This window comes from Peromyscus leucopus, chromosome 10, assembly GCF_004664715.2.
Source record: "Peromyscus leucopus breed LL Stock chromosome 10, UCI_PerLeu_2.1, whole genome shotgun sequence".
Classification (NCBI taxonomy): domain Eukaryota; kingdom Metazoa; phylum Chordata; class Mammalia; order Rodentia; family Cricetidae; genus Peromyscus; species Peromyscus leucopus.
Window position 1 is genome coordinate 856,970 of NC_051071.1, and position 27,335 is coordinate 884,304.

The 27,335-nt window shown below is 50.6% G+C and overlaps 2 protein-coding genes across 29 annotated transcripts in view; both read left to right on the plus strand.

The window, feature by feature from the left end:
• Positions 1–7,760, plus strand: part of Ablim2 (actin binding LIM protein family member 2) — a 125,650-nt gene extending 117,890 nt beyond the window's left edge. For all 28 annotated transcript variants that reach the window (XR_005092267.1, XM_028882305.2, XM_028882314.2 and 25 more), the window contains one exon: positions 6,096–7,760. Coding sequence is in view for 27 of the 28 variants with exons in the window: in XM_028882305.2 (XP_028738138.1) it covers positions 6,096–6,209 (114 nt within the window). In the remaining variant the exon portion in view is untranslated. The remainder of the gene's footprint in view (positions 1–6,095) is intronic.
• An 8,330-nt stretch (positions 7,761–16,090) lies between these two features.
• Positions 16,091–27,335, plus strand: part of Afap1 (actin filament associated protein 1) — a 116,865-nt gene continuing 105,620 nt past the window's right edge. The window contains exon 1 of the mRNA XM_028882323.2: positions 16,091–16,250. The gene's annotated coding sequence lies outside the window, so the exon portion shown is untranslated. The remainder of the gene's footprint in view (positions 16,251–27,335) is intronic.

Here is a 27,335-nt window from a genome sequence, read left to right on the forward strand (position 1 = left end):
TTTACAACATGTCCTGAGGCTGTATTGTGGAGTTTAGACTGGCAGTGAATACAGAGGGAGAGATGAGGGGCAATGTGAGTCATCTAGAAGGCACGATGGTAACTTGGATAGGGGTAGCATGACTGCAGGTGAGATGTAGATGAATTCGGGCAGTGTTTGGAAAGTCAAGGTCGCAGACCATAAACATGAAGAGTGGGCTGTGGACAGGGCATTCCTGACGTAACTGTGGCCAGCCTGGGAGGGATGGCATGTGGTGGTCTTCCAGAAGAGCAAGGTGCACTGGGGTCAATGGTGATGGCATTTGGGCACAGCCTTGCAGCAGTTAAAGGTGCCACACAGGTGCCCAGTTCTGGACTGTGTGTGAAGGTCAGTGACTTGTGTTCCAGTTGTGAAGGTCTTCTTTGACTGTGCAGGGAGTCAGATGCATCACACAACATCCATACATGGAGCAAAAGCCAGGTCTCCATCCCCAGATGTGGAGCTCTTTGTCCTGGAAGATCTAAATCTCAGTCCTTGGCCATAGTACACCAAGGACCTCCTTCCCAGAGAGAACCAACCACCAGTGTGTTCTGAATGCTTGAATTCTGAAGACCTTCTGGGCCCAGAATTCCCAGTCCAAGGGACAGGATCTCTGTTGGCCCCAGATGGAATAACATGTCCTAATCTGAGCCATTCCCTGCATGCCCTGCCCTGCTCATCAAAGGTGGCATTGTTTTGCTTCCAAGATAGTCTTCCACCAACCCCAGTGGTGTCATGGGAGGGGCTGAGCACTTGGAGTCAGTGTGAGCTAGTGAATCTAGTCTCTGTAATGTCTACCTGTGTGGCTGTGGACAAGTAACTTAGCCATTCTGGGCCTGATCTCTTACCTGTCAGGTGACAAGGGTCACACCTGTCCTTTGGACAACTGCAAGTGTTTAAATGGAGGTTCAGAAACACCTAATTGAGCACCTACAGTGTTAAGCAGCAGGTGGGCACCTGTGTGCACACTATCCTCCAAACTGAGTGATAGCCCTGTGGATGCCAAGCTTGCCCTGGAGAAGGGCCATGGATGTGGTCCAAAATGATGATTGCTGAAAACAGGAAGAAGTAGTGTTACCATGTGCACGGATGCAGGGCAGTGCATTCAGCTATGGGAACAAAATGCTTTCGTAGTGCCCTGTGTGGCAGACATAGACAACATGAACACAACTAAGCACGGCAGATAGTGCTGCTGTCCCTTCTGTGTGGTCGGCTCCATTCCAAGCGCATGGCGTATTTTAACACTTCTTTCACAACACCACAAGGCATCCAGATAGCTTCCAGGGCCATGGTTCCCAAGAGGCAGAGATGGGATTCGTCACTCAGAGCCACTCTGCTAGCCGACTTCTGGATCAATTACAATATGTAAATGAATTGCCAAATGAACCTATCTTTAAATTGCTTTTCTCATTATATTTCCTCCCACCTGTGAAGACTGATGCACAGACCTTTGCATTCATACACATGCACACAAATACACAGACATATACAAACACGCATATGCAGGCATGTAACACATGCCAAGGCACATGCTCAGAGAGAGCTTCACAAATCTTGGGGCTGGTAGTTCTGAAATGTGGTGATTCAAGAGGCTGAGCTCAGGACTTGGCTGTCCAAGTTCTGTTGAGTCCCAGTGCCTGGCAGAGGATCTGTTAGTGTCTCCTGGTAGGAAGGGCCTCTGGTTAGCCAGGTGCCCTCCCCAGCAGGAAGAACTACAGGGTGTAGCTGACTACAGGGGCCCACATAGCTGTTTTAGCTCAGCTATTTCCTGACCCCTGGCTTCTTAGGCACTTCTTGCCAACGCCAAGGGCTCCAAGCTTCTTTCATAGCTACAGGAAGAGAGACTGGCATGGCGCCTTTCCAGGGAGCGGGCCAGTCTCACTCCTGGGGGACACCATTGCATGGTGGGAAGTCCTAGGACCTTCATCACCCTTCTCTCTGGTTCACCAGGCACATCTCCAAATTCTATAGGCCCTAAATCAAATGTCACCTCTTCCAGAGGTGAGGCTGCCTGGGTTGTAGTACCCAAGAGGGCCCCAAGGTCACACCGAGTCCCATGCACCAAAGTCCAGCTAACCTGGATGACCCTCAGCTCCAGAAGGGCAGCAGGTCTCTGTTCATGGTTTTTCTCCCTTCCTTCCTCAGGGAACACGCGTGTGACTGTTGTCCCCTGGCACCCCTGCTGCCCCCTGCCTCTGCCCACTGCTGCTCCACAGTGAGCTTCCTGGTAGCTGTCATTCACCAGACCCCTCCCCAGGTCTATCTGTCCTGCCACACAGCACTCCAGTACTTCTTCTCCACCTGAATCAGGAAAGGCCTGGGGGGGAGGGGCTCTGAACCCCTCATGGTCACCCTTGGTCAGCAGGGTCCAGGGTGCTCTGTCCTCATCATACTGGATGGACAAGTTTGAGCAGGGAAAGGACACTTGAACCTCGGGGTCCTCACTCCCCAGGTGCAGTCACCCTGGGCTTACTGCACCAGCAGACACACGCCCAGCCTCAGGGAATGTGAGGACAGGACCAGCAGGGAAACCCTAGGCCCCTCTGCAGCAGCCTCTTCCCCGTCAGCAGGCCCTGGTGACCCCAGGAGGAGCTCAGAGCCCCCACCCAGGAGCCACCAATCATCAAGTGACACATTAACATGGCCACATAGCGTCAGCTGCAGATAATAGCCCCCCCAGCACCTCACCGGCCTTTCTTGATATCTGCATTGGATATACCAATTCTTCCAAGCCCCAGGGCTGGGGGTCTGGTCAAATACTGGTTATAGGCTACTGCAAAGGTGTTTTGTAGGCATGGTTATCAATTACTGTCGATGAGAAAATGATTACCCCAGGAAATGTGGGTGGGTCTCAGCCAAGGGGTTGAAGGTTGTAAGGACCAAAGGAGGAGTAAGCCTGCCTCATCCCCCTCCATGATGAGCCAATCCATCAGGAGTGGGGATGTGGTAGGGCTAGGGCCGCTGGCCTCAGGTCTTTCCCTGCCAGCTGTCCTGACACCCCTACCACTCCAAGAAATGCACCTTCACGATACCAGCCACCACGTGTGTGCCCCTTCCGTGGTCCCACTTGCAACCAGCTCTCCTGGGCTGTGCAGAGAGCATCACAGAGGATATGATGGGAGTCTGAAGTCAGCCTACATAGTGAGCTCAAGGCCTGCCCGGATTGCATCGTGGGGCCTTGTCTCAAACAACAACCAGCAAAACCGGGGACCATACCTCAAGTCACCTTCCCAACACTTCCATCTCTGGTGGTCCTGCTAAACTGGCCTCATCCCACCCTACCAGGCACCCTTTCCTCTATGGTGCCCTTGGCCTCTCTGAGAGCACCCTATAGTAAGTTGGAAGAGTGGGAGCAGGCTTCAAAGGGCTATGGTGAGACAACACAGTATCTTCTAAACCTTGGTGATCTAAGAGTGGACTTCTCAGCAAATCGAGTCACCCTGATCTCACCATTCAGATGGTTCCTTTCTAGCCCAAAATGCTTTTCCTGTTCACAAGCATAAGACAGTCCACAGGCTGAGGCCTCCATCTAGGGGAGGCTTGCTGGATTCTGCGAGCATGGCTGTGTGCATACATGCGTGACTCTAGGTCCCTCTCCCAGATCATCTACTGCTGGGGCTCTAAGACTCAGAGCACTCAACACAGATTCAGTGACAAGATTTGTATTTATGCTTTTTGGAGATTACCACATTCTCTAGTCTGTTCTCAGACAAGATCTCCTATAGCCCAGGCTGGCCTTGAACTTGCTATGTGGCCAAGGCTGACCTCAGATTCCTGATCCTTCTGCCTCAGTTTACCAAATGATGAGACTGCTTATGTGTGCCCCCACACCTAACTCTCATCCATTTTTCTATCTTGATTATTACAATGACCTTTAGCTTAGTGTCTTTGCTTTAAAGTTGTGGAAACTGTAATCTTCTTTTGCCAATACTTTTTTTTTTAAATTGTTGCAAAATTCACTGTTTTTACCATTTTGCAGTGTGCAACTCATGCCTCTGCACTTTCCCAGTTTCACAACCATCATGAGCATCTGGGTCCAGAACATTTTCATCACCCAGAAAGGAAACCCCATCCCCTTCATCAGTCACAGTACCCACCCCCTCCGCCCCACCCCGGCAATCCACTTCTGTCCCTTTAAGGCCTGCTCTGGACATTACATTCAGTGAAGTCACCAGTATGTGGTACGATTGGCTCTTTGCACTTGGCCTGATGTTTTTGAGGCCTAGAGTTTCATATCATTCTGGGTTGGATGATCCTGCAATGCATCTTGTTTTCCCACTGTCCAAAAGTTGGCTTGTTTCTGCATTTGGTCCTTGGGAGGAATGCAGTGAAGGCAGGCACGTGGGGACCTATGGGAGTCCCTGTTTCTGTTCTGGTGTCTGCTTTGGGCAGGAGAGCTGTTATTCCTCACTCTATCACCTTGTCGAGGACCTGCCCGCCTCTTTCCCACACAGCTGTCAAGAGGCCCTGCTTGGGAAGGAGGTTGGCAGGAGGTTGTCCTAGCCAAGCCTACGCCCTCTTGTCTTCCTGCTACCTCATCCTCTCTCCAGCTTCCCTCTTGTCTCCCTGGTGAGGGGAGGGAGGGGCCTGGGAGAGGACCCGAGGTCACTTGAGTGTGCCTCAAGGAACAAGAAGTGGTTTCTTTTCTTTTTCTTAGAAGGGTATGTGGATTGTGAAATAGGGTCTCAACCCATTCTGGTCTTGAACTAGAGGATGACATTAAACTCCTGACCCTCCTGCCTGTGCTGGTTATCACCAAAGGAAGTCAGGACAAGGACTCAAGCAGGCAGGAACCTGGAGGCAGGAGCTACAGAGGCCATGGAGGGATGCTGCTTACTGGCTTGCTCAACATGGCTTGTCTGCTTTCTTGTAGAACCCAGGACCACCAGCGCAGGGAAGGCGTATTTATTAACCAGTGGGAACAGCATATATTCACAGCCTACAGGAAGACATGCCCCAGCACACTACTCCTTGGCTTTCTCAGCAGGGAGATGGGAATAGAACACATTATACCATCTGCGCAGTCACTGTCACAGTTAAAGAAGGTGGTAAACGAGGCAGCCTAAAGGATTCTACAGAAGGCTCCAAGCAAGCCAGGATCCTGTCTTAGGGCCTGGTCATTGAACTTGGCCACGGGGAAGTTTTGTCAGCAGGAGTCAAGGGTGCTGTGGTAGCTCCATGCCAGTCCCTGTGTGTCCCTACCAAAACTCTGTCCTCTAGGCTTGTTTCTTTCACTGCAAATGGCCCTGGACATGCCAACAAATTCGCTCATCCTCAGTGGCGGCCCTGCTTCAGCAGAGACACAGAGAGCTGGCCTGGCAGACATGCATGTTGCTGCAAAGCAGATTTCTAGGGCAGAAGCTCAAGAGCCTGAAGTCATGGTAGATCAGGCTTGGCCACTGGCCCTAGCAGGACGTCCAGTGGAGTGGGGCAAAGGTCAAGTTGCAGCTGTCTTGGGAAGATGGAAAGCAAGCATGCCAGCCATCGCAGGCACTGACATGCTCTTTAGCTGTAGAGAGATAGGTCTGGGGCAGGATGAGAGGGGTGGAGGCTTACTCAGTCCTGGTCCAGCTAGGGTCTGGTTGGTCACTGTGTCACTTCCGGTTCTGCCAGGTGCTCAGCAGTCCTTATCGCTTGAGGGACAAGAAGGTTCTTGTGAGGCAATGTTGGGGTCGGGGGGGAGAGTGGGATTTCATCATGGGGGATGTGTCTGTGAGTCTCTCTTATTCTTGGAATCCAAGGTAACAGCAGGTTGGGAACAAGGACCAGAGACATTCAGGCTCCTTTTCCGTCTTGAATGGGACATGGTAAACACTGACTGAAAAGCCTCAGCTCTTACCTTTGCACTGGTTATCCTCAAGGGACAGAGATAGGCTTAACCATGCAAGGATACCCAGTCTATGTACGGAATTAAGTAGGTATTAGACCCAAGGGACAAGACATAAAATGCAGACAAAGGGGCCTGGTCTCTGCCCTGTAATTACGACTGGGTTCCAGGTGTGTTTCTCAGAGCATAAGCGGCTTCTCAGGTCCTGTTTCAAATGCCACTGACTGTCCCTGTTTTCCCTTGTCTGAAGAGACACCTGTCACCTGAGGAGTTCCAAGAAGTGTTTGGGATGAGCATCGAGGAGTTTGACCGCCTGGCCCTGTGGAAGAGGAATGATCTCAAGAAGAAAGCCCTGCTGTTCTGATAGCTGCCAGCCTCTTTCCAGGAGCCTGTTGGGGGGGGGGGTAGAGCTGAGGGACCCCACTGGCCTCCCCGAAAATCTCCTTCTGCACTTTGCCCTGCTTCTCTGTGTCAGCGGGGCAGGCGGGGTGCCCGTGGGAGGCGGGGCGCGGCCAGGCCCCCCGAGGAGCGTCCAGCAGGCATGGTCCCTTGTGTAGCAAGGATGCTCCCGCCCCGTAGTTTAGGGCCAGGTACCACCTTGACCCACTCCTTCCCGTCACAACTTGGCATCAGGGCCGTGCTGTGGCCAGCTATCCTAGGAGATGGGCCAGAGCATTCAGGCAGCCCAGCACCCCCACACCCCCAGAGCACCCGGTGTGCCCACACCTGTGCTGGGCAGTTGGGCACAGACCGTCTGGGAGGTGGGTGAAAGGTTTGTCCGTGGCAGACCCTGACACGGCAGGGGTGGTGCGTGAGGCTCCTCGGAGCATGAGCAGTAGGCAGGCAGGCTGAGGCAGGGGAGCCAGACCCATGGCTGAGAGGCAGCGGGACTGTGATTTTTGCAGTTATTGTGAAGGATCTTTTCTGGGGAATGGATGTTGACCTGACAGGGTGCCCCCCCACCACACACTAGTGCTCTGTGTACTGTGCTCTTCCAAATCACCGCCCCCTTAGTTGCCTAAATGATATCTTTCAAGTTACACAGAAGTTTTTATTTTATTAAAAATATCGCTTCCTTACACATAAGAAGACATATATGCAGAGTTTAGTTTTCCGGTCCCTCAGAAGGGGAGCGCCTCCGCCTTACACCCCCACCGTGCGGGCCTCTGTGCTTCCAGTCCTCAGCGTTCCTCAGAGACAGTAGCCCATCTGTTGCCCTTCGTCCCTGCCCTTTGTATGTGTCACACAGACCGCCTCGAAGACAGACTCGCTCAGTAGTGCCGTTTGTAAATACATGTGAAGTGTATCGTCTCCTTTTTCCTCACTGTCATTTTCCTAAGTCTCAAAGAGAAGAGCGCCCCCTGATGGCCAAAGCCCTGGAATAAAGGTTTCCCCACTGTGGCCCAGTCTCACAGGGACCTGACCAGTCTTCTTCCTAAAGACACTCACTGTAGCCGCCCCACGACACAAAACACGCATGCACAGGGTCCATGCTGCCACACGCAGCCCCCACCGACACCGGCACCGAGTGCTGCAGGGGGCGCTGAGTAGAGGTGGTGCCTCTCCCGACCTGGGTGTCTGGAAGTGGGAGCTAACTGGAGCCCTGGTGACAGATACAAAAGAGCATGCCTGCCACAGGATGTGTGGGCACTGTAGCCCCGGGCGACTCTAGCTGTCCCCTCCTCTGGGCCGTCCTTCTCACTTCCTCACATCCCAGCACATGTTGAGTCTTGTTTTGTGCTGGAGTTCTCACCAGCCTGGCTAGGCCACGGAGGGGAACTTTTGGTACTGAATCTACTTCCTGCCCCTTAGCTGTCTGGACCTGCGCAACTGGAAACCCCCACCTCCTCACTCACGAGGTGTCATGTCCTATTTGCTTCCTGGGACACCTGGGGAAATAAATGGTGACACACTATAACTTGTAAAAGAACAAAATGTGTTCAAGCATGCTTGGTTTCAGAGGCGCGGGCAGGGGGTGTGTTCATGGAGCAGGACAGGCCATCTGGGAGGGACTCCTGCCCCATCCAGGGGTGGCCATGAGGGCTGGAGCCCTGGCTTGGTTAGCTAGCAGCTGGTATCTGCCTACCCTAGGCAGGATGAGGGGGCTGACTGCTGGGGTAAAGGTCCGAAAGGGCCCCCAGTGTGTCCCCTGATGTCAGGGCATGCTTTCTAGAGAAGGTACCCAGGCTCAGCCTTGAAAGATGGAAGGTCTCATCAGCCTAACAGGGAAAGGCACCCCAGGCAGATGGAACAGTGCTGCAGGATGCTGAGGCTGCGAACGGCCTCATATATTCTGAGAGCTTTGGTGTCTGGAAATGGGCTGGGGAAAGGGATGGAAGGAAAGAAAAGGCCAGGAGGGGTCTTCAGGGGAAGACCAATGGCATCCTGGGGTAAACGTGTCACACTCTCTAACCATATACCAATAACTGTCCATTCTGGTGAGCATCGCTGTCTGCCGCTTCTCAGAATGCAAGAAGTCTGTGCATTCTGTTTGTTCCCATAGTGAGTCCTGGCAGTTCCGCCTGCCAAGTATTGCCTGTGTCCCCTCCCCCCACACACACACCCCGGCACTGCTGTTGCTGGACAAGCCAAGGACAGTATGGTGGCAGTGTGATAAGGAACCCCCGGGTGCAGGTACAAGCCTTTCTGTCTTAGAAATTGGGGTCACCACTCACTACTCTTCCCAAGAGCTCTCTATTGTCACCCCACAGTCAAGAGCAAAACTCCTTAACAGCAATCCAGTAGTGCCAAACATCTAGCAGCCTTGAGCCATGGCTCCAGCCTCAGTGTCCCTGGTCATTCCTGCCCCTGCTGGGCCGTTGAATGTCACAACACAGTCTGCTCATCCTGAACTCTCTGGGTAGCATGACCTTGTCTTGCACTCTGGTTTCCCTCCCAGGAGAGCCCTGCCCTTCCTTCTCAGGTCCTCTCAGAAATGGCTCCCACATGGCTCTTTGCTGACTCAAAGTCTCCAGCCTGCTCCAGAATCCTCTAGTACCTTCCTCATACCCCGCTGTGTGTCCCGCAGTCTCGTGTGTGTGTGTGTGTGTGTGTGTGTGTGTGTGTGTGTGTGTGTGTGACTGTACAGGCACATTTGATTGTGGAGACCAGAGGCTGACATTGGATGTCTTCCTTGGTTGCTCTCTACCTTATTATCTTTAAAAATGACAATCAGCGTGAAGCTGAGTAGCCACATGTGGGCAGAGGATTATCTTTAAAAATTGTTATTCTTCAGTTTCACACACACACACACACACACACACACACACACACACACTCACCCTGCAACAGCCATTAACTGCCTTGAGCTACTCGGGGGGTGGGGTCATGTGGAGCATTAAGAACACCTCCCCATCCATGCTAGAATGTTGATGGACTCAGACTTCTGTAAACCTTACCTAGCCAGTGCTGCCGTGAGCCTGTGGGTGCAGCAGCCGTGACATGTCCTGAATACACCATTTCGTCACACTCCTTGCCATCCGGTGGAACCAACTTTCTTCCTGCTCTCTCCTCCCCAATGTCCCCAGAGCCTTAGAGGAGGTCACATCGACGTCCCGTTTATGGCTGAGCCCTCAGCAGTCACTTAGTATTCACCCAGTAGAGTTTGCGTTAATGGTAGCCCACTACGAAGAGGGGTTCCTCTGACGCAGACTGAGAGCAGCACTGATCTATCAGCACTGATCTACGTATAAGCACAACTATTTAGAAGGCAGCTTGACACCATACACATTTTACAAAGCAACAGTAGCTGGTTCTCACGGGGTTTATAACTGCCCCAGACATGGGCTCCTGACCGGGTTTGCAGTACCAAGCCTGAGTTCTCCACCTTATTTTTTAAGACAGGCTCTCTCACCAGGACCTGGGGCTCACTGCTTAGGCTACAGTGGCTGGCTAGTGAGCACTGGGGAATCCTTCTGTCTCTTCCTCCCCAGTGCTAGGATTAGAGCTTACTGCCATTCCTTCGTTTGTTTGTTTTTAATGTGGGTGCTGGGATGAAACACAGGCCCTCATAGGGCCTCATTTTTGCAGAGCAAGTACCTTTTGGAGCTCCTACATCCCCTCTAGGCACTTCATCAGTTCACTGACTGCATCCCTCCATCTAGCTCTAAGCCCTCAGGGGCAGACTTGCACATCACTAGCCCGACACACAGAACGACTGTTCTAGGGTGTTTCATGACCAGGTTGGCACCCAGCCACATCCTGTGCCCACTCCAAATTGTCACAGGAGTGATGCTGTAGACCAGCATGGTCCCCATTCTCCTGTGTGATGATGGGAGTGTTCTAGAGCCATGCTATCTGCCCTGCCACTTATCAATATGAAATATGGCCATCATGGCTTAATTTTAAATGACAATCAGCGTGAAGCTGAGTAGCCACATGTGGGCAGAGGATTACTTGGGCCACGGCTCCTGCCATTTCTGTTTAGCTGTAAGTATTTGCCCAGCTGGTCCTCTGAGGGACAGAGATTGGCTGTCTAGGCAGCAGCCATGAGTCGCCGAGGCCATGGCAGAGAGAGGGGGGTCATGAGAGCAGGGGTGGAGTAGGCGAGGATGCAGAACTGGAGAAGCCAGGAGAGCCAGAGCACAAGCCAGGGCAATCCCGAGTGTCTGGTGCTTGTGTTCCTCACAGAGCCTGCTGCTGTGGAGCCAGCAGGGAAAGGACACACTGCGGTGGGGGATGAACCAGGGACAATGCCTGCCACGGTTCCCATTGCACTCACCTGTGCTGGTTAGTTTTTTTTTTTTTTTTTTGTCAACTTGACACAAGGTAGAGTCATTCTGGGAAGAGGGAACCTCAACTGAGAAAATGCCTCCATACAATTGACTTGTAGGCAAGCCTATGGGGCATTTTCTTGATGACTGATTGACCCAGGAGGGCCCAGCCCACTGTGGGTGGTGCCACCCCTGGATAGGTGGTCCCGGAGTACATAAACAGTTTAACTGAACAAGCCATGGGGAGCAAACCAGTAAGCACCTTCCTCCATGGTCTGTGCTTCAGATCCTGCCTCCAAGTTTCTGCTTGCTCCTGCTCTGACTCCCTCAGTGATGAACTGTGATCAGGACACATAAACCAATAAGTCCTTTCCTCTCCAAGCTGCTTTTGGCCACAGGGTTTTATCATAAAAATAGAAATCAAACTAAGACACATCTCCATGTCCACTGCCAAGCTGGAACCAATGAGCTAGAGGATGTGGCCACCCATTCTCACCTCAAAGCTGGACCCAAGTCCCATGGGTAGAACTCGGTGAGCCTGCTTGTTAGTTCAACTAAGGTTGTGTCTCCAGGACCAGGATGTGACCTGGCCTAGCCTGTCATGCCATGTGGCTTGTTTCCTCCTCATTCCCTCTCAGGGGAAATGGGGTCCTCATAGGACCTGAAAGAGGCACCATGCACACACCTAGAGGTACCTAGCTGAGTATGTTGAAGATATGCCTGTCCCCTTCTGAGCAGAGCCTGTCCTGTGGGTCACCCTTAGGCTGGCTATGACTCCTGGATCTTTATATCACCTGCTAGAGAAGAACCTCATTTGCCTGGGTAGCAGGTAGTAGGAGGGGCTGGACGTGTCCTGCAAGGCCACATCTTTCAAGATGCATGAGAAGGTGTCCTCACTTCCTACCAGTAGGTGACTTGGGTGAGGCTGGGTTCTGGACTGCAGTTGTAGGGACATGTGGACATACCTAACAAGGGTGGTGTCTATGTTCTGGGTGTCGAATGACATTCCTTCCAGGGAGCCCTGCCATGGGGTCCTGAGCCTGCTTTGTTATGTGATATTTTTAAGACATGAGATGACCCCAGTCCCAAAGGACACCAAGCATCTCTGAGGCTTCTTACAGCCATGCCTCTGTTGGGTGGATAGCCCCCTTGTCTTGTCCCCAGCCTCATCCTTCCCTGCCTCCATCCAAATCAGCTGACCCTACCTTCCCTCCAAGCCCTGCAGACAGTGCTCTCATCCCCATGTTGGCTTCTGAGAGCTGTTCTGGATCAGGTCTGCTCCCAGCTCTACTGACCTTTCAGGCTCCCTGGCTGCCTCTTCAGAGGAGAGGAAGACCACAGATCCCGCTCACTCAGGTTCAGGCAAATTACATCAGTTGTGGATCCTTCCAGAAGCTAGGCTTCTCCTCCCAAAGCAGACAGAATTCTGGGGCGGGGAGATCTGCTCTCCTGTTCTGTTCAAGGGCTGAGTGGGGGCTGCCTGGTGCAGTCCCAGCTGGGAAGCCTGTTCCCAGCACAAGGGCACCTCTGACCAAAAGAGTGGGGAGGTTGGTGTGTCCCTGGGCACCCATGACTGAACCGGGTTTCAGGAATGACAGAGGCCACCTGCTTTCTTTCCTGAGCTGAAGACCTACTAATGCCCCTCAAAACGATTATGTTATGTATATGGTGTGCACACATGTGTGAGTGTGAGTGTGACTGTGCATGTGTGGAGGCCAGAGGTCAACTTTGGATGTCATTACTTTTTTTTTTTTTTTTTTTTTTTTAAGATTTGCTTACTTTTATTTGTGTCTGTATTTTGCCTGCATGTATGTCTGTGCAGCATCTGCATGCCTGGTGCCTGGTGCCTGTGTAGGTCAGAAGAGGCATTGATCACATGGCACCGGAGTTGCCGATGGTTATGAGCTGCTATGTGGGTGCTGGTAACCAAACCTGGGTCCTCTGCAAGAGCGAGCAGCCAATGTTCTTAACCACCCCACCACCTCTCTGCATCCTTGCCTTTGTTTTTGTTGTTGTTGAGACAAGGTCTCTCATTATCCTGAGGCTCACTCATTAGGCTAGGTCAGCTGACCAGTGTGCACTTGGAATCCTCCTGCTTCTGCTTCCTCAGTGTTGAGATTACAAGTAAGATATATCTCATAACTATCTCTATAGACTGTTGTATTAGCTAGGTACCATGAGGAAAGCTTTTACGTGTGCTTCTGTGCAAGTGCTCATGAAAACCAGAAGAGGGCATTGAAGCTCTTGGAGCTGGAGTAGTGGTTCTCAACCTGTGGGTCTTGGCCCCTTCAGGGATCACATTTTGGAAATCCTGCATATCAGATATTTACGTTAAGATCCATAACAGTAGCAAAATTACAGTAACAACAAAAATAATTTTAAGATTGAGGGTCAGTCACCACAACATGAGAAACTGTATTAAAGGGTTGTAGCATTAGGAAGGTTGGGAACCACAGAGCTGGAGTTACAGGTATTTGTAAGTTACTGCAACTGAGCTCTGAACTCTGATCCTCTGTTAGAACATTCTTAACCACTGAGCCATCTCTCTAGCCCCTGGGGGAATCATTAAACTCTGAAAAATGGAAGTGGAATTGTATAAATGAACATAGCACACACATATTGCTTGAATTAGACAAACTCATTTGCTGCATTGTTCCTGGGAGCAGGGAAGCATGATGTCATGGTTTTGCTAGCGTTCTCAGGAGTCCTGTTGGAGTTGGGGTTGTGTCATATGAAATGTAATTAGAGAAAGGCAATATGCACATGGCATTGGAATCTGAACTGACAATGCTATCTTCAAGACACTAAGCTGGACATGGTGGCTCACACCTCTGTCACCTCTAATCCTGGCTCTTGGGAGGCTAAGGCAGAAGGATTGGGAGTTCATGGTTATCCCCGATAAATGCAGAGTTCAAAGCCAGTTTGAGGTACACAGGGGAACCTGTTTCAAAAAAACAAAAAGAAAAAGAAGTTGTGTTGGCCAGCATATAAGAGGCTGAGGCAGGAGGCTGGTGAGCTGTTGCAGCTTAGGGGAGTCTTGGGACTCAAGCTGGGACTTGGGAGCTCTAAGCCCTGCCCTCAGTTCTTGGCATTCTCCTCTCCTCTACCTTCCCCAAGTCAAAGTCAGCAACACAGCATGTGGTGTGGCCATCGTTAGAGGTGGGTGGTGGGGAGGAGCCAAAAGTAAAGTACTAGTTAGCACTGTGTTTGTGTGCCGGTCAAGCAGCACAGCTCACCACTAATGCCAGGTCAACTTTGGCCAAATGTGTGTTTGGGAGGATGAAGAGCTTACCAGAGGAAGGATGGAGAATTTAACTGAGATCATCATGGTTCTCAGGGAAGCCAAGGCACATGCATGGGCGGGGCCTCAGAGGCCTTCTTGTCCCTGACTCGGGTTGTAAAGGAGGAAGCCTGAGCATGAAGGAGAAAGAGGGGACCTGCTCCCAGAGCCAGGACAGAGATTAATGCCCTCCACCCTCAGTACAGCACAGACCAGAGTCAGCGCAGGGGGCTCAGACAGAAATAAGTAAAGGCATTTTGCATGAACTGTGACCTACCCTAGAAGGAAATATCTGCACTTAGGTTTGGAGCCTGGGGCACGGTCCACATCTACATTGTATTGCTGTGGGGTGAGCTGGCCAGAAACCTGTGCAGATGTCAACCCCATCTGTCCTCTTAGGAAGAGGCATTCTAAAATTCTAAAACTTGGGATGCATGAACTTGCTTGAACTTCAGACAAAGCAGTGATGTTCTGGAGGACTCCTTCACAGCCAACCCTCTCTTGACTCCAGCCTGAACCAGCACCCCCACCCCCACCCTCCCTAGACTCCTGTCAGCCCACACAAAGCAGGCCTGAAGCCACTGGAGGACAGAACAGCTCTTGATGACAGGATGATAGGCTAACACAGACTGGGCTGACTGGCCGTAGACATTCCTACTCTTAAGATGTTCCAGGCCATAATAGCCACCTTTCCTGTCTCACGGCCACCCTGCCCTCTCTTCCCCTCCCTCAACTCCCTTTATCCCCCACCCCGCCACCCTATTGTTCCCAAACATAGCTGCTCCCATTCTTGAGCCTAACAATTCAGCACTTGGCTGCTCTGTCCCAGCCCAGGCCCTTATAGCAGGAGGCTGTCCCCAAGTGTCACAGTTATTTTTCTGGTGCTGTGACAAGATATCCAGACAAAAGCAATCTAGGGAAGATAGGCTTGTTTTGGTCCACAGCTGGAGGGTTCAGCCCATCGCTGTGGGGAAGTCACCGAGGTAGGAGCCTGAGGCATCTGGTCACATCATACCCACCATCAGGAAGCAGAGGCTAATGAATACCTGAGCTCAGACAGTTCTCTCCAGGACCCGAGCCCAGTGAGTGGTGCTACCCACATTTAGTGTCGGTCTTCCCACCTCAACCAAATCTTGGTACAGGTATGCCCAGAGATGAAAAAACCCTTCACAGGTCGTCCCATCAAATTGACAATTAGCACCTACCACACCAATCAAACCCATCCCCCAGGCTAGCTTTTCTTTTCTCAGAAGGGACTGTACCTAGAGGCCCCAGGGCCTGGAAAGCAGATCACCTGTTGGTTGGTGGAGTCGGACAGGAGGACAGAGACTCTACCTGGACTCCTGTATTCTGAAGAGGCAGCTCACCAAATAGGGGAAGCTGTTTTGGCAGTAAGCGGTTTGGGTTTTTGTGCAGTCCAACTGGTGTCTGGTGGAGGTCACTGCTGGCTGGATTGGATCCTGCAGTGACCATGTATGTGGAAGGGGCTCCTGATCAGTGTATCCATACCAAGAGAAGGACGCTGGCTCCAGCCCTGGTAGCCCTGCTGTGTGTCAGAGGCAGAGGGAAAATCCTGGAGGTTGTGAGGTAGAGAGAAACCCACGATGTTGTAGGGATAACTTCGAGAAGAATCCTTTAAGGCTTACGCGAGTTTTAAAGACATGGGTAAATGGGGATGGTAGGTGGAGAGGGGTCACGCCTGGCAAGGGATTGCAAAACCCAAAGCTCTGAAGGGAAAGGACGAGATTAACGCTGGGCTCTTGAAGCGTGGCAAAGAAACGGGCCTGCTTGGTACAGCTCCTAAAGGGAGGGCCCAAGTTCGCTTCCTTTCCACTCTTAACGATATCGACACCCTTCAAAATGTTTGCTGAGTGATCAGAAGATGGCAAAGCTATGAGGATCGTAATACAAATGACAGGAGATCTTGCTCCTTGAGCCTCAGTTTTCCTTTCTGTCAAGCAGGCCTGTCTCTGGCTCTCAGCTTTAGAAACCAGAATTCTAGGTTTGGGATGAGCACTGAACGCGGCTGAGCCGAGTCCACGTGGGCGCTGAGCCCAGCGGCGAAATCAGGTCAGCGAAGGGTCTCGGACGCTGGCCCTGACTCGCGGCCCCGCCCAACCTCTCTTTGTTCCTCCAGGCCCCGCCCACTCTGCGTAGCTCCTTCTTTATTGGCTAGAGGGCGGGGTCTAGAGGCTCAGAGGGGTGGGGCTCTGGCGGTGGGCGGGGCCTAGCGCGCCTGCGCAGAGTCCTCCGGCCACAGCTCGCACCGGCTGTCTCTGCGCCGGGCTCCGACGGGGAGGCGAGCACTGAGCCGCGCAGGGCCCCGCCCCGGGCTCCATTGTTGAGGCAGCCGGCTCTCCGCGGGCTGCGCTACTCTCGGCCGCCCGGAGCGCACGAGCCACTAGATCCTGAGGTGAGGCGGCGGCGGCGGCTTTGAACCCAAAAGGAGCCAGGTGTCCCAGGGTGTCTCTCGGCAAGGTCCCCAGGCAGGGTGCCCCAGGACGGGCAAGGTCTCTAGACAGGACTAGGCAGGGTCTTCACGGACGGGTAGGGTCCCCGAGGCCCTTCAGGGTGCTAGACAGGGCTGACCAGGGTCTCCTGACAGGGCAACGTCTCCGGACAGGGCAAGGTCCCTATACAGGACTACACAGGGTCTCCGGGGCTAAGCAGGGTCCCTGGACAGGACAGAGTCCCCAGGGCCAGGTAGGGTCCCCGAGGCCCTGCAGGGTCCTCAGACAAGGCTGGGCAGGGTCGGCGGGCAGGGGTGGTTTTTCGGGGACTGGACAAAAATCCTGGCATCGGAGACCCAAAGGGCAGACCACGTCTTGGGACTCAGGGCAGTCGCTAGGCTGAACTGTGGTCTCTGGCTCGGCGGTCGGCCAAAGCCGGTCAGAGCGTGAGCTGCCGGGGTTGTGGCAGCTGCCTCGCGCTTCAGAGGGACGGGGACCCCTAGGGGACTAGACCAGATGGGACCTGAGTACTCGCGAGTCCGTGCGCCCTGGCATTGTCTCGCTGCCGGGTGGCACCCAGGGCTCCCATGTGTAGCTGGTTGACTGTCACCGAGAGGGACTTGGGAGGGACTCTTGTGTGAGGCCTCTCCTTCCTAGTCCCCTCTGTGGTGGGTGGCTCCGGAGGTAACTACGTGGACTTAGTGTATGGGGAAGCTTGCGCATGGGGAAGGCTGTTTCTGTCCTGTATTGATACGACTGATTCTTCGTGTGTCATTGAGGGTGACAGCGTGGACACGCACGCGTGGGATCCTGGTGCCCCCGCTACTGTGTGGAGGTCTTTCCTGTGTCCCATGGCTTGTCGGCCCAGGCTTTGCCCACCCAGTCCCAGCCCCTGCTTTTGGGTGCGCACCGGACACTGGTGTTTCGGTGATACAAACCAAGCTCTGTGCGTGCTGGGCGCAGTTGGCCTAAAGTGGACCTCGGCCACCGGCCACCAGGTCTTCAATGTATTGGTATTGTCCTTGCCCAGTGAGCTGAAGCGCCGCGGGGGGGGGGGGACGACAATGGCGGGTGGGGGGCGAGGAACAAGCTGCGCGGGCTCCCGAGTAACCTGCCCACGGATCCCTGTCCTTCACCCTGAGGGTCCTGGGATGGGGCTGTCACTGTGCTGGGAGCCGGGAGTCCAGCCATGGAGTTTCTTTACTCCAGCCCGAGGCTTGGCGACCCAGGAGCCCTGCTGATTGGAGAGAGTAGCGCCTTTCTGCCCTCTGCTTCTTGATTTCTTCCGTTGGGAAGGGAAAGAAAAAAAAAAAGTCTGGGAAGCCAGAGTTGACTTTGTAGCTCCCAGCCAGCGCCTGGCAAGTGGAGGAAACTCTCCCAAGAACTTGGCGGACTGCAGAGTGCGTTTGAATCAAGAAAACCCACACCCAGGGAACCAGGCCAAAGCAGTTACAGTTGGAGATCAGATTTATGAAGGCAGCCCTGGGGTGAGGTCTAGGGAGGGGACCCGATGATGCTGCCCCTCAGGCTGGGCCCTCCTTAGTTAATAACTAAAGTGGAAGCCATTCATTAATTACCGATTCTTCCAGTGCTTTAAAATCCGTTTGTCACGTCTCAGGGATGATGATGATGATGATGATGATGATGATGATGATGGTGTGTGTGTGTGTGTGTGTGTCTGTGTTGAAATCAGGACAATGGTTTTCTAGGGTGTAGAGGGCAGGTGGCAGTTGGAGCAAGAAGTTTCAATAAGCCACCTGCAATGTGTTCTTAAAGATAACCCATGTCTAACAGCAGGGGCACAATACAAAACTGAGCTGCTAACCATCATGGTCTCCTTATAAGAGTCACACTTAGTCTCTGCTCTCTCTTGCCTCTACCCTTCTGCCAATCTCTGGGTGCTTAGCTCCAGCCAGCCGCTGCCTCTCAGTACTTTCTCTCTGAGACTTCCTGCGTTAGTCCTGTCCTTCAGGACCTAGCCTGTGAACTAAAGGGACATTGTGAGTTTGGGCCAAAAGTGGCTACCTGGCATAGCTTGCAACACGCTCAGATAGACACAGACCCAGTTTGTACCCAGAGCAGGCAGGAGGTGGGGCCAAATGAGAGGTCCTTTGTCTACACCAAGAATCCAGGTATTTTCATGTTGTTTTAAAGCTACAAAGCCTTGACTCTCCAAAGTCGTTTAAATTTTTTTCCTGTCTGACTGGGGTTTGTTTTATGGTGTAGAGTACTTGAACAGGTTTATTGAGTCTAATTTTGGCCCTGAAGTTGATTTACTGTCTGTTCCTGGGTAGTTTCTTCTTTATGTTTTAGCCTTCTCACCTTTGAGGGTCTTAAACTAGACAACTTTTAAGAACATTCTTGGCCCTTAAACCCTTCATTCTTTTAACCAAATATAGCAGAGGGAAGTTGGCCTATGGCAAAGGTATAAATAAAGGAGCTATTTGAAAAATGTAGTCTAAAGAGCAAGTTACTTCCTTGCTTTCCAGTTTCTTTTTACAAAGGTTGTACAAGGGCCAAGAGAGGCTCATGGTCAAGGGTGCTGGCTGCTCTTGCAGAGGACCGGGTGTGGGGTGAGTCCCTATACCCACATGGTCTAGCTCTAGGGTATCCAACGCCATCTCTGGCCTCTGTGGGCACTGCATGCATGTGGCACACAGACACACGGAGGCAAAACGCCCAGAAACATTAAGTAAAATAAATAAAAATATTTTTTTAAAATGTTGGGTGTCTGTTATGGAAGCTTGCACTTTTTGGTATTGTCTTGCATGCTTTTTTAAAAATTAGAATTAAATTTTTTTTGGCCTTTTTAAAGACTTACACCCGTGTGTGTGTGTGTGTGTGTGTGTGTGTGTGTGTGTGTGTGTGTGCGCGCACATGCTGGAATGTTTTCGGAGGTCAGAAGAGGGCATCAGATCCCCTGGATCTGGAGTTGCAGGCAGATGTGAGCCTCCTGATGTGGGTGCTGGAAACCAAATTCTGTCTACCGAAAGAACAGCAAGCGCCGTTGAGCATGAGCTGCCTTTCAGTCATTGCTCCACTCTCCTCCCCAGCATCACTCCAGCCCTCTGCAAACCCTTTACACTCGTGTTTTGTTTGCATCTTCACTGTATCACATTCCTCCCTTAATGAGTCGTTGGGTGCAGCTCTGTTTCCTAGAGCATCTGCTCGTCTGTTGTCATATGAAGTCTGCCAACTGTGTGCATTTCCAGGTCCCAATTTATAGCTGAGATTGTATTTGGGAGACTCTGAAACAAATGGAATTTTGAGAGTACCCTGAGTAGCTATCCTGAGCTCTGTCTAGATGTTGAAAACCTCATATGATCCTAATGCATGTAAGATCAAATGACTAAGGAGTTCTAAGGAGCAGAACCAGCCCTTCAATGCTAGTTCGTGTGTCTATGTGGTGAGGTGGGAATTCCATGCGCAGTGTTTCTTCTGGCCTGGTGTCGGTCTATAGAAAGGACACAGTTCTTCCTGCTGTTTAGATAATGACAGGGATTGAAAGTAATGATGGCGATTCTGTCCAAGGGTGATGCTCCTCACTGCAACATTTACTCAGGATACATATCTCCTTTTAATTTGAAATTCTTTCATCTGCTCAGTACTCCACATGATTTGCTATGCTGGGGAAGTTTACTTTATGAGGTGTCTTTAAAGTCCACTGGATTTTCTCTGTGGTTTTCTTTTCTTTCTTCCTTTTTTAATATTTAGCTTAACTCTAGCCTTCTCAGGCTCATTGCAATGAGTACTTTCCATTTGCAGCCACCTTGATTTCTGTGCAGAGAAAGCGATGGGGGTCTCTGTGGAGAGATTGTACAGGGACAGGGGTAGATTTTGACTGTATTGTCTTTTTGCCCATGTTCACCCATCACCTGAACATACCACGTTGGTTAGGTGCCTTCTGTCCACACAGTGTCTGGGAGATTTCTGGGGCTGCCAGGAGGGTTTTAAACCATGATGTCACTTCCCTTTTTCTGGAGTTTGATACCTCTGTAATCTCCATATATCCCTCACATAACAGCAGAAGAGTGATTTTTCTCAGACTGTATGTCTAGGTCTGTGGAGTCACTACCACCCAGAGTTTCCCAGGTTACCTTTTCCATCATTAGGTTCCGGTGTCTGTTATTGTAGTTGGTCCCAGAAACTTCCTGTGTGTTGACAGGATGTAGATGTCAGTGGTGTTAAGGATAGCTTCCCGTAGTTCTCCAGGAGGAGACTTAAGTTAGATTTCGGCCCTAACAAGGCTTTTACAGTCAGGTTCTCTCAGCTTCAGTTCCTTGACCTGTGCAAGTGCATTAGGTCTTAGTAATGCCTTAAAAATAAACAAACAACAAGGAGTTTATTTGGATTATTTGGAAGATTCAATGCAATTATAAATATAAAGAGTATTTTAAAGTTGTAAAATACTACATTGCCAAAGTTATAAAAGAATGCTGCACTAAGGATTGAATTCCTCTGCTTTTCTGTACATGCAGTGTCCTAGATGCGGTGTCAGGAAACTTAGCTTAACATTGTTTTACATCCTGAATGATCAGTACCATTTGAGAGACATTTTGAGGAAATCATCAAGATCGGATTCCAATTTTATATGGCTCGTGTGAAAATGAGTGTGTGTGTGTGTGAGAGAGAGAGAGAGAGGAGAGAGAGAGAGACCGAGCTTTGATCTTTCTTTCTTTCTTTCTTTCTTTCTTTCTTTCTTTCTTTCTTTCTTTGATCAGTACCATTTGAGAGACATTTTGAGGAAATCATCAAGATCGGATTCCAATTTTATATGGCTCGTGTGAAAACGAGTGTGTGTGTGTGTGTGTGAGAGAGAGAGAGAGAGAGAGGAGAGAGAGAGACCGAGCTTTGATCTTTCTTTCTTTCTTTCTTTCTTTCTTTCTTTCTTTCTTTCTTTCTTTCTTTCTTTCTTTCTCTCTCTCTCTCTCTCTCTCTCTCTCTCTCTCTCTCTCTCTCTCTCTCTCTCTCTCTCTCTCCCTCCCTCCCTCCTTCCCTCCTTCCCTCCTTCCTTTCTTTCTTTGTCGAAACAGGGCTTCTCTGTGTAGTCCTGGCTGTCTTGGAACTCACTCTATAGGCCTGGTTGGCAGAGAACTCAAGAGATCCGCTTGCCTCTGCCTCCCAAGTGCTGAGGTTAAAGGCGTGTACCACCACCTGGTTTACAAGCATCTTCTTTTAATGACTGATTCCTTCCTTCCTTCCTTCCTTCCTTCCTTCCTTCCTTCCTTCCTTCCTTCCTTCCTCCCTCCCTCCCTCCTCCCTCCCTCCTTCCCTCCCTCCCTCCCTTTTCGAGACAGGGATTCTCTGTGTAGTTTTAGTGCCTGTCCTGGATCTCGCTCTGTAGATCAGGCTGGCCTGGAACTCACAGAGATCTGCCTGTCTCTGCCTCCCAAGTGCTAGAATTAAAGGCCTGAGCCACCACTGCCCCTCTGATTTATTTCTTGATGTTTTGGTTCCTAAGGGACCTTACTGGAGGCTGGGGAAGGCAAAGGTCAGGGCAGTCAAAGGCCAAGGCCAAGAAAGTAGCCACTTGTTGCAACTCAGTATCCCACTGGTGAGGAGCAAGTGCCAGGGTGAGTCCAGCTCTTGTAACAGGTTTGCTTGAAGCAAGCCATCTTGGAAGGTATACAGTGTCTCAGGCCCAGCTGTGGGGCCTGTCCCCATTTCTTCACCAACTTCAAATGAACACGTGTGAATCTAATGTTGCAACAGGAGAACACAGAGGCTCACAAACTCAGCAGTGGGCTTCAAAGGTTCCTGTTTAAAAATGCAAATATTAACACACACCATCCTGTGTGGCATCAACAGACACACAGAATTTCTATGGTGTGTGGAAGCACAGTCCTGGCGCTCAGTACTGGGACCAGTCATTCAGACAGGAAGAACCAGGCTCAGTCCAGCAGGAGAGCAGACCTGGACTCCAGCAGAGCACGGCCAGCATTCCCTATGGGGATTGATGCTTCAATTTCCCAGGAACACTGGTAATGCTGGACTTACAGGGTAAAGGAAAGGCAGTGTATTATGGGAAACTTAAAGTTTGTAATGTTCTAGGCAAATCAGAATTCCAGAAATCTGTGACGATAGGAAAGACTGAGATTTGTTGTTCTGGGTGGAATATAGCCATTCCTCCCTTTTGTGGTGTGTGTGTGTGTATGTGTGTGTGTGTGTGTGTGTGTGTGTGTGTGCCTGCCTGAAGCTGAACCCAGGACGTTGGGCTTGCTAGGCAAGTGCTTTGCTGCTAAATGAACTCCTAGCCCCCAGCCCTGCCTCTAGCTTTAAGGAAGTTACTGAATCCCACACTGCTGGATGCTCTAGTTATTTCACAACTGATATCACTGCATTAGTTTCCTATTGCTGCTCTGACTTCCACACAGTTAACCGCGTCAGCTAACACACACAGTCTCACACTGCTCCTGCAGAAGTTGGCAGGGTCGCGCTGCTCAGCCCCACAAGAGTTGCTGGAGCTCAGTGTATTGTTGGCCGTTAGGTGTTTCTGGCAACCATAGGAGTAGGTTCCCATTTCTCCCCCCAGCTCTGAAAAGCCCTTCCTTCCTTCCTTCCTTCCTTCCTTCCTTCCTTCCTTCCTTCCTTCCTTCCTTCCTTCCTTCCTTCTCTCCTTCCTTCCTTCCTCCCTTCCTTCCCACATGTGACCTTCAGATCAGACTGTGGCTTCCTGTCAAAGATGTGTGATATTCCTTATGCACATTGGTCTTCTACCCAGAGAAAGTTCCAAAGTCGATTTGAAGGCTGATGTGTTTAGATTGACCACCTAGATAATCCAGGAAGAGTCAGTTTGCCATGTATTGTGACAGTCACAGTTTCCAGGGCTTGGGAATGGATGTCTGTAGCAGTTAGACCACTGAAGTCACCTGGTCCTCTGACTGAAGCAGCCTGTGAGATTGCTTTGTTACTCTCCATTCACAGACATGTAAACTGAGGCACCTACACTTTAAACAAATTGTCAAGGACACAGAGATTCCATTGTGTTTGTATGTATGAGTGTGTGTGTGTGTGTGTGTGTGTGTGTGTGTGTGTGTGTGTGTGTGTACACACGTGCGCACACATGCTCAAATGTGTAAGTAAGAGGACAACTTTCCAGAGTTGGTTTGCCCTTCCCATGCTGGGATCTGAGGATCAAACTTGGGTTGTCAGGCTTTTGTGGCAAGTCTTTTTTACCCTGAAGGCAGAGGCAGGATGTCGTGAGTTCCAGGCCCCCTGGGCTACATTGAGAGTTTGAGGCCAGGTTGCATAGGGAGACCCTGTTTGGAAAACAAAGACATATTGTTCTGACTTTCTGTGGAGGTTTACAGTATCCGAGCTAGATCAGCCATGTTCAGCTTGGGTTTGTTTTGGAGCACTGATGTGGCCTGCTGAGATTCGAGTTTTGCCAAGAAGTCCTTAGAGAGATTGATTCTGTTGGAAGAAACACTCAGGTGGGGAATTTGGGAAGTTGCCTTCTTGAGGTTTAGATGGAGGATCCCTTGTTTCTGGAATGGACTCAGCTTAGTCAGCTCAGCTGTCGGTCACACTCCAAGGGTCGGCACATCCGCTGTTTCAAGGTGGAAGGGAAGCCCGGTAAATAATGCCTGGGTCTCCTTAATGGGAGCCAGTGTGTCTCTGGTCAAGGGGGCACTCGAGAGGACCACCAAGTGTAAGACCAAGCATGGCCCTTTTGATTGTTCCTCATTTATCCAGTTCCTTGCCCACTCCCGTCTCTGTGTAGTAAAGGACAGCTCTGCTCTGAAAGGAATTTTAGGAGGAACCAGAATCAACCGGAATCTGGGCTGGCGTGTAGCTCAGCAGTACAATGCTTGCCTAGGGTACACGATGCCCTGGGTCTCACCCTCACCTCTGTAAGAAAAAAAAAAAAAAGAATAGCAATAATAAAAAGAGCCCAGAACCTTTAATTTTAAGATAGAGCCCAAGCTTCATGGACAGAGGAATGCCCTGAACTCCTGTGCGGATGTTTTGTGTGTGGGCGTGCGTTTCCTGGGAGAGGATTTACAGCTTTCCACATGTCTTCAAAGAGGCTGGGCTCCCTAAAGTTTAGGAATGCACACTTAGTACTATCATCTTGTCGGTCAAGTCTCAGATTTTTGTTTAAACATCAAATACCCATTTTAAACACAGTTACACAAGCGCACAGTTTTAAGAGTCAAAAGTTCTTCAAAGCTTAAAACAAAAACATCTCAGTCAACCCTACCCTTGTCCACCCCAGCTCCGATCCCTAGGGGCTATCGCTTTGAATGTTTTAGCAGAGCAGGGGAGGGAGAGAGAGGAGAGGGGAGAAGGGAGAGAGAAGAGGAGAAGAAGGGGGACAGCGGAGAGAGGAGAGGGAGGAGAGAAGCAGGAAGTAGGAGCAGGGAGAGAGAGGGAGAGCATGTGAGAATGTGACTGTGGAAGGGGAGGGCTGGGGTTACCCCCTATGTCCCCAACCCCCATGCCTACTTCTTTGCCCCCCATCCTCCTAAGTATAGCTCTATGGAGTAAGAAATCCGGACTCGGGTCTTGTTTTGGTTCTTGGTTCTGAGCGGTGGAGGTGATAGGAACATCTTCTTCTAATACCCCATCTCAGTGCCCGGAGCATCCAAGACCCTTGGCATTCCTGGAGCAATAGGATTGCATAACAGTGAGATTGGCGGCTTCAGGCTCAGGGCTGGCTGCCAGGAACCTCAGGGCAGGATGAGGGTGGAGAATCTCAGCCCCACCCCAGCCTCTGGGGAGCATGGGGCTAGAGGCTGAGCTACCCAGCAACGACCAGTGCTGTAACTAGTCAGCCTCCATGATGGAACCTCTACAAATGCCCCAAACAATGGACTTGCCAAGCTCGAGCTCACCTGCTGTAGATGTCTGGGGATAACAGGGAGACAGCTGTGCCCAAGGAGTCCTTGGAGCACTGTGAATTCCTTTTTAGGAAGGTCTTCTCAACTTTTTCTCTAGATCCTTGTATGAAATGTTTATCTAGGGGGAAGATATGTGGTATATGTGTACACATGTACACGCACAGGCACATGCACAGGCATATACACACATACCATCCTGGCTTCAAAGATATAGTCAGATTCCTTAAAAGCTACTTTATTTTTTATTTGCATGTAAAATGTCTGCATTTTAAATTTTTATGTGTCAGCCTTAGTATGGTCCCCTCCTCAGTGCAACTCCTTTGGTGACTTTTGTTGTTGTTACAAAGACGTCTGTGAAGTGTGTGACTTGGAAGGGTTCTTCCTGATGTGTCTATAAACTGGGATTCAGTGATGCTGGAAGCAGAACACAGTGTTCTGTGGGGCTGGAGAGATGGCTTAGTGGTGAAGAGCACTTGCTGCTCCTGCGGAGGATGGGGTTCAGTTCCCAGCACACACATGCCACAGCTTGCAGCCCTCTGTAACTCTGCTTCTAGGGGACCCAATATCCTCTTCTGGCCCCTGCCAGTACCAGGCACAAACATGACACACAGACAAACAATGCGGGCAGTTTTAGTACTTTTCGTTGCTGTGATAAAGCGCCACGAACAAGGCAACTTATAGAACAGTGGCTCTCAATCTTCCTAATGCTGCGACCCTTTAATACAGTCCCTCGTGTTGTGGTGACCTCAACCATAAAATTATTTTCATTGCTACTTCATAACTGCAATGTTGCCACTGTTATGAATCCTGATGTAAATGTCTGATTAGGCAAGATACCTGATATGTGACCCCTGTGAAAGGAGCATTCAACCCAAAGGGGTCATGACCCACAGGTTGAGAACCAATGTTATAGACGACAGTGTTTGTTTGGACTTAAGGTTCCAGAGGGATAAGAAACCGTTATAGTAGGGAACTGTGGCAATAAGTGGCAGGGATGGTGGCTGGAGTAGGAGGCTGACAGCTCACGTCTTCAACTGCAAGTGTGAAGTAGAGTGTGAACTGGAAGAGGCATGAGCCTTTAGATCTCAAAACCCACTTTCAGTGACATACTTCCTCCAGCAAGGCTCTTCCACTTAATGATCCCAAACAGTGCCGCCAACTGAGGACCAGGTGTTCAAATGCCCAAGACCATTGCAGGGGACATTTCTCATTCAAATTACTACACAGGTAAAATGCTCATACACATAAAAATGAAAAGAAAATAGTTTAAAGAAGAACATAGACACTCTGACACAGCGGAATTATGAGAAGGCAATTGTGTGGCCGATAGTGATGTTGGTTTGTGACTAACTTCCTTTTTTGTTCGAGTCAGGGTCTTGTAGAACCCAGGTTGACCTCTAGCTTATAATGTAGCCCAAGCTGGCCTTATTCCGGATATTCCTGTCTCTACTTCCCAAGTAGGGGTGTAGAGGGCATGCACCACCCTGCCAGGCTGACATTTCATTTATCTCTGACTCCAAATCTTATCAGACATTTATCATTGATTGGCTGTTGTATGCCATCAGATAATAAAGGGATCAGTGTCTTGTTCACTTACAGGTACATTATTTATTTGTTTTACTATTTTAGGCATTATTGAAAGGAGGGAACTGGCTCTTGTGTTCTCCCCCATGCTAGTGATGATGAATCCCTAACGCCAGTGTAGCGAATTACTACAGTTACTAGCAGGTGGGGGCTGTGCTAATCAAGGGCTAGATGAGATGGGGAGGCGCTTCTGATGAGGTCAGTTCCCTGATGGGAAGAGACCCAAGAGAGCATTCTTTGCCTCCATACATCCAGGCTTCCAGATGCTGAGAAATATATTTCTGTTGTTCAGCCACCCAGAGTGTGAGATTTTGTTATGGCAGCTGGTAGACAGATATAGACACGGTTCTAGAATATTGATAGTGCCCCCAAAATAGATACAGCTTTACATTCTTTTGTCTATAAAGATGGCAGAGTGAAACCAGGCTCTGTGCATCAGACAGCTTCCTGTCTTCTCTTTTCCTATTGATGATCTACAGCTAAGTCATACGTGATGTGTGTGTGTGTGTGTGTGTGTGTGTGTGTGTGTGTGTGTGTGTGTGTGTAGCATCCCTCAGTCTTTTCCACTGTTAAGGTGCAGGGTAGAGTTGCAAGCCTGCTTCAAGGCTCATAATCTGGGTG